Raw genomic sequence first — 17,006 nt, 5'->3', positions numbered from 1 at the left:
ACTGAAAGGCCAAAAGTGGAGCTGTGTAGCAAGACTTGAGCAAAAAAGAAGAAAAAAAAAAAAAAAAAAAAACAAACCTCAGAGGCAGAACCCAGCGCCAACACACAAACACCAAAAAAATAAGATAAAGGAATTGGAAGTGGTGGGAGGAGCCAGGGGGCGGGGCCGGCGTGGGGCGTGTTTCCCGCGAAGCCAGTTTGTGTTGAGCATTTGCAGAAACCAAGGGCCGCAGGACTGGGGGCGTGGCTTTCCCCCGCGGCGGGGCGGGGCACGTTCGGGGGCGTGGCATCTGACTTGCTAGTCGGGCCTGTCCAGGGTGGGGCTGGAGCGGAGGGTGGGGCCGCGCTCCGTCGGGGCGTGGCCCGTGGAACTTCGCGACCCCGGGCGACGACGACGCGGGAGCGAGGCGCGCTCTGTCGGCGCGGGGTTCCTCCCACGCAGCCTCCCATTCAAAAGATGCCGAAGGGGCGGCGCGGCAGCCAGAGCCCCACGATGAGCCAGCGGCCGGCCCCGCCCCTTTACTTCCCGTCCCTCTACGACCGGGGCATCTCCTCGTCGCCGCTGAGCGACTTCAACATCTGGAAGAAGCTCTTCGTGCCTCTGAAGGCGGGCGGGGCGCCGGCGGGCGGGGCGGCCGGGGGTCGATCCCTCCCTCTGGGGGCCCCCACCTCGACGCCCTCGCTGCCGCCTGGCCTGGGGCCCCCCAGCGAGCGCCCCTGTCCACCCTGGCCCTCCGGCCTGGCCTCCATCCCCTACGAGCCTCTGCGCTTCTTCTACTCGCCAGGGCCCGAGGGGGCTGTCTCGACCTTGGCCCCCGGCCCCACCGCTCCCCGGCTCCCGTCTGCCTCCCACCCCGAGGAGCTGTGCGAGCTGGAGATCCGTATCAAGGAGCTGGAGCTGCTCACCATCACTGGGGATGGCTTCGACTCCCAGCGCTGTGCGTGACCCTCCTGGGGATCAACCTGAACCCAACCTTAGATCTCCTTGGCTTCATGCCGGGGACCCCGATTGTGGCCTAGTGATCAGACTGCAGTCCCAGGAGTCACAGGTCCAAAATCTATCCCCTCAGAGCCCAGACTTCCCCAGTCATGCATTTCAACCCACCCCAACCCCCTCACCATACATCTGAATGTCGTTAACCATTTAGTCCCAAACTGAAATCCTGAACCCTTTTGGTAGGCTCTGAGCCTCCACACCTAGAACTCCATCCACGGCTGTCCCCATCCTCAGCATGGATCTTCCTATCTCTGTAGTCTGGAGCTCCACCCACCACCAACAGCCCCTATCTCTAGAAGCTTAACCTTTAATGCACAATCTTAACCTGGGGCCTTTGGGTTAGAGAGGGAGAAGTAGGTAAGAATCTCATGAAGTGTCTGGAGAGAATTGGGAATTGCCCCAACCTAGAAAGCCCAAGGCCACTTGCTGTATGGTCTTGGGACACTCCATTGCCCATTGCGGGAGTGTAGTCTCTCTGTGACCTTGTGGTCATAGTCCTGGACTCTGCCATCTCTGACCTGAGGTCTAAACTGGGGAAGGCCAAGTATTCTGATGTGGTTGGGTCCTCTGGTGTGTGAATTCATACCTCCCTGTTGGGGTGTTAAGGGGGTTAAATAAGGCTACATTCCAAGAAGAGGGTGTTGGTTACATGTAGGGTATGTGTTCCCATAACCTTTCCTAGCTAAGGCTTTCAGTTTGACCATTGGAAGAGGCAGATTGTTCTAGAAAGACCATTCCAACTATTGTATATGGCAGGCTATGTTCTCCATTCTTGCCTCCATTGCCCTCCAGGGAGGGGATGTTTGAAGTAACCTATTTGTGGTGGGAATGGCTCCAATCCATCAGATACTCTTTAACTATCTATTTTATAGCCCCAGAAGAAAAACTGTCCCTAGACTGTTCCACTTAGGTATGTTTTAGCTCTTAGGGGATGTTAGGCTTATGTAGGAAGCACAATTACCAGAAGGACAAGAAAAGGCCCTTCTCTGTACTGTAGCTAAGTTGGTTTTTCTCTACTACAGATAAATTCCTGAAGGCGCTAAAAGATGAAAAGTTACAAGGACTGAAGACCAGGCAACCTGGAAAGAAGTCAGCCTCTCTCTCCTGAGGAGCTGCTCTGCAGAGCGGGGCAGCCACCCCCTTAGGTGTTAGTGCTTAGATATTGTGTCCCATTCGTTGTCATTTCAAAGATGATTATTTTCTGTTCTATATTTTCTGCTCTATTTGTTACTCCCCGCTCTACTCCACATACAGTGTTCACTACCATGGTAAATCTCACGATCTCTCCTCTGGGAGAATCCCTATCACAGGTTATAGAAACTGCGGCCTGGCCAGCATTCGGGGTCTCTGAGACAAGAGAAGGGAACCCCAACACTGCCAGGATCAGACCACACTAACAGGAATGAGCAGAGTGTAAGAGTTAGGAGAAACCGAGGACAATGTATATTTGATTTGTAGCCATGTCTCTGCTAGATAGGTTCTTTGAGAACTAGAACTAAAAATAGAGTTTGAGGTTTTTCTACCCCAAATATGTATAGTCTTTGGAAGTCCTTGATGTTTTGATTTTGTTTTTAAAAAAGTACTTTTGGACTCCCCAAACTGTCTAATATTCTCATATAAAGCTGTGATCCTTTCTAAGATATATACAGCATTCAAGAAGTATTCATTGAATGCTTATTATGTTCTTAGGCTCTCTCCCAGCTTCTTGAAATGGAGAATAGGTAAATACTTTGAATATAAGTAAGTCATAATACAGTATCATACTACAAGGGGTATTATGGCATCATGTTAAGTGGGCAGAGAGAGTAGGCTACAGAGAGCCAGGAGGGGCAGAAGTCAGAGTGGAATTTCAAATATAGTTTCTTAAAGATATAACATTTTATTTTACTTTTTTCAGTGCTGCTCGGGGCCTTATGTTTGCGAGGTAGGTGCTCGACCACACAAGCCACAGCTCTAGCTCTTATGTAGTTTTAGGTGATTTTTCAGATAGGGTCTCATTTTTCACTTAGAGCCAGCCCACTCCTCCTACCATCATCCTAGGCTTATTGATTGAGACAAATGGAGTCTTGGGAATTCACCAGCTCCTGCTGGGTCTCTCACCAGGATCCTCCTGATTTCCACCTTCTGAGTTGCTGATATTACAAGTGAGTCACCACACCCAGCTGAAGGTAGCATTTAAAAAATGGGTTGGGTTGGGAATATGGCCAAGAGTGCTCCCTGGTATACATGAAGCCCTGGGTTCAATTCCTCAGTACCACATATATAGAAAATGGCCAGAAGTGGCGCTGTGGCTCAAGTGGCAGAGTGCTAGCCTTGAGCAAAGAGAAGCCAGGGACAGTGCTCAGGCCCTGAGTTCAAGGCCTACGACTGGCCAAAAAAAAAAAGTGATGGAGGGTTGTAGCCACAGGAGAATGTTCTAGACAAAAGGATGAGTGTGAGTCCTTAAAGAGGGAGCAGGCTAGAAATTTTTGAAGGTGTAGAGGGTGCTTGGGGTGAATGCAAAAAGACCCTCTTCCATGCAGGATCCTAGGGCTCTGGGAAGGACATTGGTGGATATTACACCAATTGGATGGGGAGTCCTAAGAGGACTTGCGGCCACAGCGTGATACAGTGTGACTTGCAGTACTGCCGCTGCTCTGTTGTGGTAGTGTGAGCAGACTGTGGGAGTGCAAGGGGGCTGTCATTAATAACCCAGCAAGAAGATTGTGTGAGAGGCAGTGAGAAGCAGTCAGGAAACAGAAATGCAGAACTGGGCCTGAGCTGAGGAGACCACAGGGGGGACAGGTTTTGAAGAGAAGATCAGTTTAGTTTGGGCTGTATATGCAGAGTTTTGCTGCCTGTTGACATCTTATAGATGTGGGCTGTGCTAGCCTGGAGCTCAGGTCAAGGCCTGGTCTGGAGGTATAAGTTAGGGAGTAACTAACATGCAGATGTGTTTAAAAACAGATCAAAGTCAAGTGCTGGTGGCTCATACTTGTAATTCTTACTATGTAGGAAACTGAGATCTGAGGATCAAGGTTCAAAGCCAGCCTGAGCAAATAAATCCAAGGGACACTTTAATTAACCAACAAAAACCTAGAAGTGGCCAAAGTAGTAGAGCACTAGCCCCAAGGAGCAAAACAAAATAAAAAGCAATTGAGGCACAAGGTCTTAAGTTCAAGTCCCTGTACCAGCTTAAAAAAACCCAAAAAACACAAGATGTAGTGAACATTGGGAGAAAGAACAATGACAGGCAGATCCAGATGCCTAACATGCAAAACTTTTTTAGCACTGACACCACAGCAGAAAATTATTCTACATCATAAAATTTAGTTTCCTGCAAAAAATATTTAATGTATAAAACCACCTTTATTTATTTATTTATTTTTGGCCAGTCCTGGGCCTTGGACTCAGGGCCTGAGCACTGTCCCTGGCTTCTTCCCGCTCAAGGCTAGCACTCTGCCACTTGAGCCACAGCGCTGCTTCTGGCCGTTTTCTGTATATGTGGTGCTGGGGAATTGAACCTAGGGCCCCGTGAATCCGAGGCAGGCACTCTTGCCACTAGGCTATATCCCCAGCCCTAAAACCACCTTTAGACTATTGTGTAAAAACAAAACACAAATGAGTTGCATGTTAAGAGCTGGGTCCCATCCCTAAGATATCTCACTATGAATTTACAAGTTTCCAGAATCTAAAAGAACCAAACAAAACTCCCCAATCTGAAATACCTTTGGTTCAGGCATTTGGGGTAAGAGATATTCATTCCATATTAAGCTTTGAGGTACTCAAACTCAAGAGGTTGAATAGTTGCCACAAAGGAGAGTGACCAGGAGTGACCAGGTGATCAGCTAAGTGAAGAAAGCACTTAGAGGAGGAAGCGACCTGCTCAGAAAAACAGTGCTGGGAGGCCAGAAGGACAATGCACCCTTGGACTTCGCAACATTCACTCAGCACTAGCTATCTTTTCAAGAGCAGTTTGGGTTAAGTGGTAGGGCCAAGGCCTGGGTGGAGAAGTCTGAGGAGAGGAGAGGAGGAGGTAAATTAGAGATGATGGGTGCAGAGAACTAGAGCATTAACTGGAAGGGAAGTGGGGTGGTAACTGTTTTAAGATGGGAAGAATAACTGCAAGTTAGTCATAGTCCAGATAGAGTGATGATGTAGTAGAGAGTGGAAAGTGCTGGAATGGCATTCTCAGGTCTGTGAGAGAGGTGGGTCTTAGTCCTTTTCTTTTTCTTTTTTTTTTGTCAGTCCTGGGCCTTGGACTCAGGGCCTGAGCATTGTCCCTGGCTTCTCTTTGCTCAAGGCTGGGACTCTGCCACTTGAGCCACAGCACCACTTCTGGCTCTTTTCTATACATATGGTGCTGAGGAATCGAACCCAGGGCTTCATGTATACGAGTCAAGCACTCTTGCCACTAGGCCATGTTCCCAGCCCCGGTCTTAGTCCTTTTTATGCTCTTCTAGTAGAATATTCCAGACAGAGAGATTTATAGAGAACAGAAATTCCACTTCTAGAGGCTGGGAGAAGGTCAAGGTACAGTTTCTCAGCTTCCAAGATGGTGCCTTGAACACTGCCTTGTCTGGAGAGAAGAAGCATCGTGTCCTCACGTGTCAGAAGATGGGGAAAGGAGTGGCTGGGAATATGGCCTAGTGGCAAGAGTGCTTGCCTCATATACATGAAGCCCTGGGTTCAATTCCTCAGCACCCCATATATAGAAAATGGCCAGAAGTGGTGCTGTGGCTCAAGTGGTAGAGTGCTAGCCTTGAGCAAAAAGAAGCCAGGGACAGTGCTCAGGCCTTGAGTTCAAGGCCCAGGACTGGCCAAAAAGAAAAAAAAAGATTGGGAAAGGAGAAGGGACCACTTCCCAGAGCACCTTTGAGAGCAGTATTGACTCATTGATGGTGTTGTAGTCTTCATGATCTAAACATTTCTTGAAGGTTCAGCTTTCCAAGACAGATGCTTTCTGTGAAGATTAAGAATGCAACACGGGCTTTAGAGGAGACAGAAAAGTTCAAACCACAGTGGCAGGTGGAGGGAGGGGGTCATCTAGTAGATTGGCTTCCGAGGGGGAGTACGGATGCTTTGTCTATAGTAACAGGAAGTTACATCTGCGGTATGGGCTTGCAGATGCAGGGAAGTGGAGACCTGGAAATTGCATGTATCTGCATGACAATTTGCACAGCAATCTCCAGCTTGGGAATGCAAAGGTGCATGCCTACAAAGCTGGTAGGGAAAGCATGGAACTGAGGGCAGGGAGTCCCGTAGAGTGTGCGGAGCTCTGGCTGTAGGGCTGCAGAAACCCAGTTGTAGTCAGTCCCTGCTGAGGCAGAGGTATGGGCAGAGGATCAGCTGAAAGTTCCTAGTTTCTTAATCATAGCAACACATTCAGATGTTCCCAAAACACCAAGCAGGCCAGGCAAAGACCACAATGTCTCCCAAAGTTGGCCCGCTCTGTTCTGTTCTAGCAGCCTTTCCAACCCTGACCCTAAAAGATGCCAGGTTTGGGTCATAGGATGATTGCTACTAGAAAGCTTCCTTGTTTTCCCAGAGAACTTCAGGCAGGGCAGGTAGGGCAGGGACTAGCAGGGATGGAGAATCTTAATGAGAACAAAAGCTGGGAAAACTCAACCCAGAGCTCAGATAGAGATTTCTACTCCTGGGGACTTTGTTTTCTGTCCCCCCCCACCCCCCCCCCCCGCCTCAGAGGGACTAGGAGCCTCATCCAGGCAACACTCATTCTGGTGGCCACGTGGCTGTGCCCACAGGTGCTAGGCATGAAGAGGCAGTTGATGGGTCACAGTTCCTCCTTGTGAGATATGTAGGTCCTACTCTTGGCATGCTGTACACAGATGTAGAAGCTCCAGGGAAGACAGAAGGCATCTGACATTTCTTCCGAGGAGTCAAGATGTGTTCATATCTCCCAATCACCCTCTTGGAGTGAAAAATGAAAGGGAAGAGTGAAAAGAATGGGAAACCTAGCACGTGGTCAGCTCTGACCTCTTCTCTGTCCACACATAAGTGGCAAGAGCACTTGCAGTGAGTGGAATTTCCCAGTTATGATCTGTGGTGACAGCACAGAGTCAGTCCTCCTCAGATGGCCACATTTGGCAGCTACTGCGAGACTTTTGCTCGCATTCGCTGGCCTCTGCTCCACTTTCTGCAGGCTAGTGAGGATAAATAGATGCATGCCTCAGTTACCAACTCCCCTGTGTGCAGGAGCTGTTGTGGAGAGTTGAAGGGCCAGAGAGGGGTGGCTGTCCCATGTGCCATCCCTGTGGCACAAATCCTTTTAACCCAAGTTTAGTGTCTGGGTCAACAACTACAGAGAAAAATCTAGAAATCTAGAAAAAAATTTCAAAATGTCACAATAAGGAACATGCAATCACTATGAAATTCAGGATAAGATGTGTAAGTTTTAGAGATTTATTGTTCAGCATGTGACAATTGTTAGTCATTGTATACAATATACTTTAGACGAATAGAATGACAACAATCTAAACTTCCTGGCAGATCCTAGGTATCACATATTGTACTAAACTTTCTTACATGGACAAGGTCATTTTTAATCTTCCTAATCATTTTGTAAAGTAGAGACTTCTATCTTTATTTTACAAATGACCAAAACCTGAAGCATTGAGAGGTAAAAGCAATGCTACTAATGTCTAGCAGCCTATGGAGATGAGAGGAGAGACATAACTCAGGGTTGACTCCAGAGCTTGGGTTCTAGGATTGCTGAGTCTCTGTGAGCTTCCAGGATAGGCAATGTATGAAAGGTCTGTGGGGCTCCTGCAGGAGGCATCAGCACACCCAAACTGAGTAGTTTGAACATTTTAATAGACTGCCCCATTAACTGGATGCTTATGCATCTCCAAATTCCTAAATTGAAACCTAATTCTTGTTGTGATGGTATTAAGAGGTGAGGACTTGGGGAAGTGGTTAGGTCTTGAGGATTGGATGCTGGTGAATTAGGATTAGTGCCCTGATAAAAGGGACCTCAGAACACGGCAGATTCCTTCCACCATGTGAAGACATAGCTGGACAGTGCTGCCATAAACCAGGAAGACATGGAATCTGCCAGCACCTTGATCTTGGACTTCTTGGCCTTCAGGACGGTGGCTGAGATTTACCAGTCACTAGGGGTATGGTGACTTCTAACAACTGAATGAACAGACTGAAATGGGGGCAGGATGTGTGAAACCACCAGAGGAGCTGCTGTAAACCCAATACCTATGGGTGTAAGGGAGGGAGTGGAAACAGAGAGGGCTCTATGGACAGGGCCCGAGACAAGGACCATGCCAGTCCCAATGATCCTGCAGAGACCAGAAGAGGAAGAAGGGAGTCCAGGAGTACGTGTCAATAGTAATAGGTCAAGGATTTAGGTTTGCTATTTTGTTTTCCACAACTTCTCAAGTGAGAATGAGGTTGAAAGTATGAGGAGGAGGAGGAGGATGTGTGTGTGTGATGCCTATTTAGTTCTGGGGCTTGAACTCAGGGCCTGGGTGCTTTCCCTAGGCTTTTTTGCTCAAGGCTAATGCCTTATCATATGAGCCACAGTTCCACTGCTGGATTTTTTTTTTGATAGCTAATTGGCAATAAGAATGTCACAGACTTTTCCTAGTTTCAAACCAACATTCTCAGCTCTTAGGATTACAACAGGCGGGAACCACGGATGCCCAGTAAGTATTATGATCTTTTTGCTGAAGTTCCAGGAATGTGCACAGGCAGCCCTGCCACCTGCCCATGGCTTGGCCCAGCTTTGGCCATGAGTGTTATCGGTGCTGGCTGGGTTGGATGGAGATCACAGGATTGTTGGTTTCTTTTTAATTCCTTTTGGCAGTGCTGGGGATGGAACCCAGGGCCTTATGCATAGCACCCTCCTGAAGTTGCACCTCAGTCTTGTGATTAACAGATTCGCTAGAATAAAATGGATGAGAGATTTTTGTCCCCAAAAGGAAAGGATGAAAACACTATGGATTTTGCTAGAAGGGATGCCATGTGCCAGGAATGGTAGATAGCCAACTTGTATGGCTCATGAGAGCCAATTTTCAGAAATTTGGTAAACTCTTTTAAAATGGAGCCATTATTTTAAATTAAGCTGTATCAACTTATAATTAAACTGTATTTAAAACAGGCCATAAATAGTTACAATTCACTTCTCAATTATTTTGTCATATATTTTACTATTATTTAATACTTGAGGTTGGAAATACTATATAATGTATGATAATATGCATTTCTTTCAAGTGATGTCATAGTGTTACCTTGATATGAACTACAGTGAGAATATTTACACCATGGTAATGGGCATAATTACAGGTCAGGGTTATTTTTCCTTCCCCACAATAGTTGGTGGCTAAACTCTTGCTAGAATTCCACCAGCTAACTGGTACTGACTGAATAGACAGCTGCTTACAAGCAGTCCAAGTTCTGTTGAAGATTTTGGTAACAAATTTGAAGGGGTAGGAAGGAGAGAAGCCGGGTAGCTTATCCAAGGAGAGCCTGCTCCTCTTATTATAGGGACTAAGGAAGAAAAAAAGAAACCACATGGTTACTGACTTTTACAATGTGGCAAACCTGGTTAAAAAAACAAAACAAAACAAAAAAACAGAGCCAGGGAATGTCCTGGACTCTGTCCAGTGAGATTAGTAATTTCTCCTTGGGGAAGGAGGGCAAGAAGAAAGGAGTCAGTTGGTGGGGAGCAGAGTCCTTTGCCCTCAGGGTAAATGTTTTGAGCCAGACAAATCATGGAATCTGATAGACAGCCAAATATTTGTGTTGCTGTTAGTCCTGAGAGCAAAATAAATTTCCATTGGGATGGGGAAGCCTCCTAGTAACTTAACCATCTGTATCCATCCCACTTGCCGAAGGAACTAGGTAGGAAATGGCACCCGAGGGCCCTGGCTTCTGGGAGCAGGAGGAAGAGGGATCAGATCACTGATTTAAACTTTTTTCCCTTTGGTTCCAGTCCTGGGGTTTGAACTCAGAGTCTGGGCACTGCCCCTGAGCATATTTTTCTCAGAGGACCATAACGGGCTGCCTGGGAGTGAGGACGTTGCCTAGCTTTAGGAAAGACCCTCTTCCTCAAGCAGCACTCACCTGCCTGTGGGCTGAGTGCTAGGATGCAGCAAACGCAAGCTCCTACCTTCTTGCCTGCTCCTCCCTTTCTCCCACATCCACCAAGACTCCTTGCCCCAGCTACTCAATAGCAAGGACTGGAAAATATGAAGAATAAAGACTTCCAATTCTAGAAACTCTCTCTTCCCACTTCACCCGTCACTCCCACTACCTAGCCTATGAGAACAGTCTCCAAGGTACAATGGAGGAAACAAGCTCAGAAAACTTAGAGAACTTCCCCAAGGTCACACCTCTGATAGGGACAGAATCAGGACACCATAGGAGGGAGAAGGTCAGTGTGCTTTGAGGCACAACAAGGTGTTTCCTCCATTGGAATGAAAAGCTTAGCTGGGTGCTAGTGGCTCACACATGTACTTCTAGTTACTCAGGAGGCTGAGATCTGAGGATTGCAGTTTGAAGCCAGCCTGGGCAGGAAAGTCCATGAGACTCTGACCTCCAATTAACCACCCAAAAGCCAGAAGCAGAGGTGTGACTCAAGGGGTAGAGTGCTAGTATTGAGAGAAAAAGCTCAGGGTCAGCACCCAGACTCAGAGTTCAAGCCCCAGGACAGGCATTTTAAAAAAAAGGAAAAAAGGAATCCTGAACACTTAGGAGGAAAGGAATGGGGGGAAGGGGTGGGGATGCTATTACTGTACAACTCACATTAGAGAGAGATTGTAGTTGGCCTTGTTTGAGTCATACCACCATCTCTGTCCATGTTGGGTAGAAGGTGGGCAGAGTTCTGTGCTTGCCCCACAGAGCCACTTGGAACAGGAGAGCAGCTGGTTCCTAAAGGAAGGGAGATTGGCAGACCAAGATTCCCCTGTACCCTACTCCTGAGCCTCATGGGGATTGGCCTCTGTCCAGAAGCCACCCACAGCCCAATAGCTCACTTCCGATGTCTTTCTGCCACTCCCTTCTGCTTTCTCTGGCCAGTTTCCTCATACTTTAGCTCTGAGGGAGCTCATAAAAATGTTGGGTCAAAGGGCAAGTGAATGCAAGCAAGCAGTTCTCTCTCTAAAAAGGGTGAAGAGCAACATTTCTACTGCATACCAAGTTTACTTGTCCCCAAATTACAAATCTCATGAGCCACTCTTCATCCCTGGGCCCAGAGAAAATGCACAGGCAGAGAGGGGACAAGGCCATGATAGCTATTCTAAAGAAAGCATCTGTCTCTGAAAGAAAGCAGACGCATTCCTCTCCCTACAGCTGGAAGTGCTTTCCTCCCAAAGGTTTCCCCGATTCTTCTTCTAGTCTGGTATCTTTGCTCTGAGCTCTCTTAGCATGCTATGCTGAGCATTGGCTCTCATGGCATCCTCCACCTGCATGATGACTGTCTCCTTAGCTCTTAAGGGCAAGGCCTGTGCTGTCATCTTCTTCCTGAGTATGAAGACAAAGCAGACAGTCTCCCTGGGCTTTCTGAGAATGTAGACATTAGAGAAAAGATATCTAACTGTTGAAATATGTTTGCCTCATGTCAGCACGAATGATGACTGCTATGTTACAACATTCTGGGCCAACTGCTGCTTTTGACCTGTGCAGGAGATGGAGAAATTAACCAGATCAAGGTAACCCTTGTCTATAATCCCGGCTACTACTCCAGAAGATGTAGGAGGATCAAGGTTCTAATGCAACCCAAGCAAAAAGTTAAGACAACTGAACAAAAAAACTCACCATGGTGGTGTGTACCTGTGATTCCAGCTTCATGGGTGGTATAAGAGCAATTACATATAGATCCAGTCTGGCCTGGGCAAAAATGTAAGCCTTTACTTTCAAATTAACTAAAGCAAAAATGACCAGGGACATAGCTCAAGTAGCAGAGTACCTGTCTAACAAGTGTAAAATTTCAAGTTCAAAATCCAGTCTCAAAAAAAAAAAGAAAAGAAAAAGAAGGAAATTAATAGTACTCATCTCCCCAGGTTTAGGAGGTTTAGGATATTGTGGAAGAAGCAGAATAATGTCTAACTCAAAGCAAATTCTCAATAGATGTTAGCTCTTGCATCCACCAGTCCTCAAAAGTAGCCAAGATTGTTACTTTGATCTGCATTTATCTAAATCCACTACAGACATTCAGTAACTTTGAAGACTGCACATTAATAAAGGCCACTTTCCTTATTTCTTTGTTCTTTCAGCAAAGCAGGTTCCTACCTTCTCTGAGCCCCTGCCGGGGCTTGCTGTCAATTAACTGAGATAATGTGTGTCAGCTGTTCAGCTCATGACCTGATACACAACTGCCATTGATGTTTACTAGTGTCTTTGCCTTTGGGTTTTCTAGTCTTTATACCAATACATATTTTCCTCATGGTGGGTGCCACTAGGTGGCAGCATAGATTCAGAAGTGCAATGAAATTGCTCCTCATCTAGTCCTCTCCAGGGCTGACATTGGTCCTCCTGTTCATTATTACCAAATAGAAAAGCCAATGGGAAACTTCTGGGGAGGGAGAACTACTGCTACTGCAGCCACCACAGGCATGCCTTGGCAAAACCATAGTGCCGCACCTGGCCTCTTCCCAAAGAAGGCAGGTAGTTGCCTGCTGATAGGCACATTCTACTTCCCTGCAGGAAAATGTACTCTTTTCAGAACTAGTTTCAAGGTGAACAATCTCGTTCACGTCAATCAAAATCACTGGACTGAATTCCTTGACTCTTATTAGTATTGGTCTGTTCAGGCTACTATTAAAAACTGCCATTGGGATTAGATGTGTGGCTTGGGTAGTAATGAGTGAAAGCATCAGATACTGAGTGTGAGTCCTGGTCTCTGACAAAGACAAAAAAAAAAAAAAAAAAAAAAAAAAAAAGCAAACCAGAAACTGGAGGTCTGAATGGCAGATGTTTATTTTTGGAGGATGGAAATCCAAGATCAAGGCATCAGTGAATTTGATTTCTGGTCAGGACTCTCTTCCTGTTTTGAACAAATGGCTCCCTTCTCACTATGTCCTTAATGGCCAAGAGAAAGAGTACTAATGGGTCTTTCTGTTCTCCTAATCGGATCCCAGGAGCTTCATTCTACCTCTCTAGGCTCTATCTCCAAATTCCATAAAATTAGGAGCTAAGAGTTTCAAAATGTGAATTGGAAGAGGCCACAACATCATTATATTCACCTACCCAGTCCCTATTTTTCATGATGCATTTATTTATCTGTATGGACTATTAGCTAGCTACATATTGTCTGATATTTTTATTATCTGCTAATGATGGGATGGTTTATGAACACTGTCCAATAAAACTTTCTTCAGTGGCAGAAGTGTACTGTGTAGATGATAGTTAATTATGGTAACCATTCATTACCTCTGGCTATTGAAGCTTGATCTGTGCAACTGTAGAATTGAATTTTAAACTGTATTTCATTTTAATTATTCAAATTTCAGACTCAGTCATCATTTGGTTTGACCCACTGCATAGGAACATGAGTGCTGTGCAAAGTTGAATTATCCACTATACCCACCCCATCCAGCTCCAGCAATGTTTATTTTAGATACACTTAAAAGACTGTCATAGTATAGTCTTTAAGAATAGAGTAAAGATGCTTAATGCAACCATTCCAGCAGGGCCGGTTAAACACTGAAAATGTGTCTTGAAGTCTGAGCACCAGGAGGGCATGTGTGTGTGTGTGTGTGTGTGTGTGTGTGTGTGTGTGTGTGTGTGTGTGTGTGTATGTATGTGTAGAAACATTGCTGGAGGTTCTCCCAGGCTCTGCCATACACCATGACCACCAACACTGTCAACTACCAGTTCATGAGGGATGGATGGCTGTGAGCTGTTCCCTGTGCAGTGCTCTGCATACAGCACCATATTCATATTTTCATGAGAAAGATGTACTCATGTCCCATACTACTGAAGCTAGGACATGGCTGAGCCTCTCCAAAGCTGGAGGTCTACAGGCCAGGCTCATGTTTTGTTCAATGGCTTCAAACTATTACATTGTTCCCATCTTGTTCTTCCTACCCCAGAGAACATTTGCATGGGCACATGGCACATTGAGCAACTTTGGACTCTGAAGTGGACCAGCATATTTTCTCCCAATCTCAGGCCCACTCTCCCCTGAGATGGGGAGACAGTCTCATGCAGTCTTCTCAACTTGAATCCTCTTTCCTCTGGCTCACAGATGATATGGGAAGGGGTCCACTGCCACCAGCACAGGCCACACTGCTGCGCCACATCTTTAAATGCATCCAACTCATATACTTTACATGGTCACCAAGATCACTACCTTATGGCCAAGGGAGCTGATTGCTCAGAAGAATGACTCTCAGTCCAGGCTCGAGGGAGTCATCACAACAGAATGAATATGGGGAGCCGTGGGACACCTCCAGCCAGCTCCCTCTTACCTTATCTTGGCCAAATGGAAGACACTTTTCTTTATTTCTTTCTAAGGGTCCTGAGCTGCTTTGGTGGCTTCTGTATGTCCTTAGCAGAGACTGTTTCCAGGGTTGATGAGACTGCACCCTGGAGTCACTTCTAAGTGAACTGTGAGTGATGTGTCAGCTCTGGCAAGATGGAAATCCATTTTGGCTAGGATCTGCAATGTCCCCCACGAAGCCCATGTATTAGAGGTTTAGTCCCCAGCTTGGTGCTGTAGAGAGGTGGAAAGTTTTAATGGGGAATATGAAGTCCTTGGTAGGATGTCCTTGAAGGGCATTGTGGGATCTTGGGCTCGTTCTTCCCAGCCCCTTTCACCTCCAGCTAGGAAGTGACATGAGCAGCTTTGCACCCCTCTGGGATACACGGTCTCCACAGAGGCCCAAAGCAGCGCAGCCAATGATTATGAACTGGGCCCTCTGAAAGCATGAACTGAAAATAGACCTTCCTTCTTTTTAAATTGACGATTTGGGATATCTCGGTACAGTCATGGAAGGCTGAATGACACAGTGGGGATTCCTTTCCAAGTGTGACCACAGTAGTCATGACATAGATTCAGAGCCACAGTGAAACCTTTTCAGGTCCCAAAGGATAAAGATTTTGATGCCCTAGCAGCTCACCTATAATTTAAAATCAAAACCATCTTGTGCTCTGAAATAAGTATAAAGAAGTTCAGTAATTGTAACCCCCCATCACTACCCCCACACAATCCATTTTTTTCCCTAAATAGTAAATGATCTTCAAAACCTACTCATCTTTCCTCTACCTTCTCTTGCTTTTCTACTCCATGCCCTCTTGTTTTGAGTACTTGTCTCTAATTCTTCTTAATCTCAGACCCCTTAGATCACATATAGAGGTCAAAAAGTATATCCTGAAACGGCTTCATGGTGTAAATTGGACGAGATCTCACTAAATCCCCTTCCAACTCCAACATGACTCTGGGACTTTATTCTTTCAAAATCAGCTAGACACATCCATTCTTCCCAGGCTATGTCTACTATTTTGAAAAAAAATGCTATTAGCACTTCTTAAAATGTTTTCCTTACGGGAAATGGAGAAAGAAATATGAAGAGAAAGAGAAAAACTGCAAGTACAAATGTCTGCTGATACCTTGGAAGGAGAATTACCAGTAAGACAATATATTGTGTTCCATATGTAAATTTGCCAAGAAAAGACAAGCAGGATTTCAACTAAGCTAGGCAGATGAATGTAGCAAAGACTTGGATTGCTTTAATATTCAAGACCAGGTTTGCCTGTTTGGATATGCTCCATAGAGCACTGTATTTCAGAGGATGAATAAAAACCAAACCCCATATATTAATAATCTCATATAGTTTGATTGTCACCTTATTGACATGAACATTGCAAAATGAGGGTATTTGCTGTGTTTTAATTCATGAAGTCTATGGCTCCTAAAGTTTCCATTTGGTTTGTGTAGAATAGTCCCCTAATTGCTTATTCCTTCCCTTAACAATTGGGCTCCTGATTTTATTGGGTAGTGACAGCTCTGAAATTGGGGTTTGTAACGCTTGTTGATTCTTAGCAGTTGGCAATTTTCTCTCTTCCCCTTGGGGATACTGTGGGCATCTTACTAATTCATTGAAGATAATTGGGAGGGAAAGCCACATAGCATCATAGGAATAGGGAGCAGCAATCTGTATCCTTTCCTAAACCTACATGTTTCCAGAAAGAAGTAGACTTTGGTTTCTGGATGTGTGGTGAGCCCTTAATATGTTGGGCTTTACATTTCAAGGACTAAACCTCCTTGACTTTGACCATGAACTCTGAGGGGGAGGGGGGCAGATGGTGTCCTACTCAGGGTTGAATTCCTATTGCCTAGCATACTCTCTGACCATAGGAAGTACTTAAGAAATGTCCGTGCATCCAAGGAAAGATGGCTACATGGAAGATTTGATCAGGCTTCCTGGGAAGTTTCACTCACAGGAAAGATTGTCCATCAGTGGGGGATAAAGCCACACCCACGTGTATGCGTGCTCCTAGAGGAAGGGAGGTGCTGTGTGTGCCTTCTCCATCTCCCTTGAAACTATGTCTGCCTCCCATTCCTGGAATAGAAGTAGGAACCACCATTTCTTTTTACTTGAACTTCATATTTGTCCAAAAGTTTAAGAGCCACCAGTACCCAGGAGGAAGGAAAAAGAAAATGGAGGAATAGAAAACTCCTCAGTTCCTGGACCAGCTTGAAATATTTTGTGCAGTAGCCTCCATCCTAGGGGGTCAATGCTCATTGAGAGCATTTTATGGGGTTTCTACATTAATTCCTCATCACTGCAGCTTGATAGTGACTTTGGACCCGTTCTCTCTCTCTCTCTCTCTCTCTCTCTCTCTCTCTCTCTCTCTCTCTCTGTGTGTGTGCGCGCGCACAAGATCTTTTTACTAAAGAAGCATAAAAAAGTAACTCCTTCAGTCTCTCAGTACTTTCAGTACTTTCTGAGCACTTGCACAGAATTTCAGCAAGTTGAAGTCAGTGAGAAGCAGCAATTACTGCTTCCTGAGTCTCAAAGGATCCACAAAAGCCCCAGGGTGATGATCAGCATTAG

General features: G+C 45.9%; 1 protein-coding gene across 1 annotated transcript; it reads left to right on the top strand.

Annotated features, from left to right (window-relative positions):
- Nucleotides 1-387: 387 nt before the first annotated feature.
- On the top strand, nt 388-2,204 carry C13H11orf91 (chromosome 13 C11orf91 homolog). The gene is made up of 2 exons (XM_048360444.1): nt 388-937; nt 2,019-2,204. The coding sequence occupies exons 1-2, from the start codon at nt 457-459 to the stop codon at nt 2,102-2,104; spliced, it is 567 nt and encodes a 188-aa protein (XP_048216401.1). The 5' UTR covers nt 388-456; the 3' UTR covers nt 2,105-2,204.
- Nucleotides 2,205-17,006: the final 14,802 nt, after the last annotated feature.

The sequence above is a fragment of the Perognathus longimembris genome, chromosome 13, assembly GCF_023159225.1.
Source record: "Perognathus longimembris pacificus isolate PPM17 chromosome 13, ASM2315922v1, whole genome shotgun sequence".
Lineage (NCBI taxonomy): Eukaryota > Metazoa > Chordata > Mammalia > Rodentia > Heteromyidae > Perognathus > Perognathus longimembris.
This window is presented reverse-complemented; position numbering and strand designations above follow the sequence as displayed.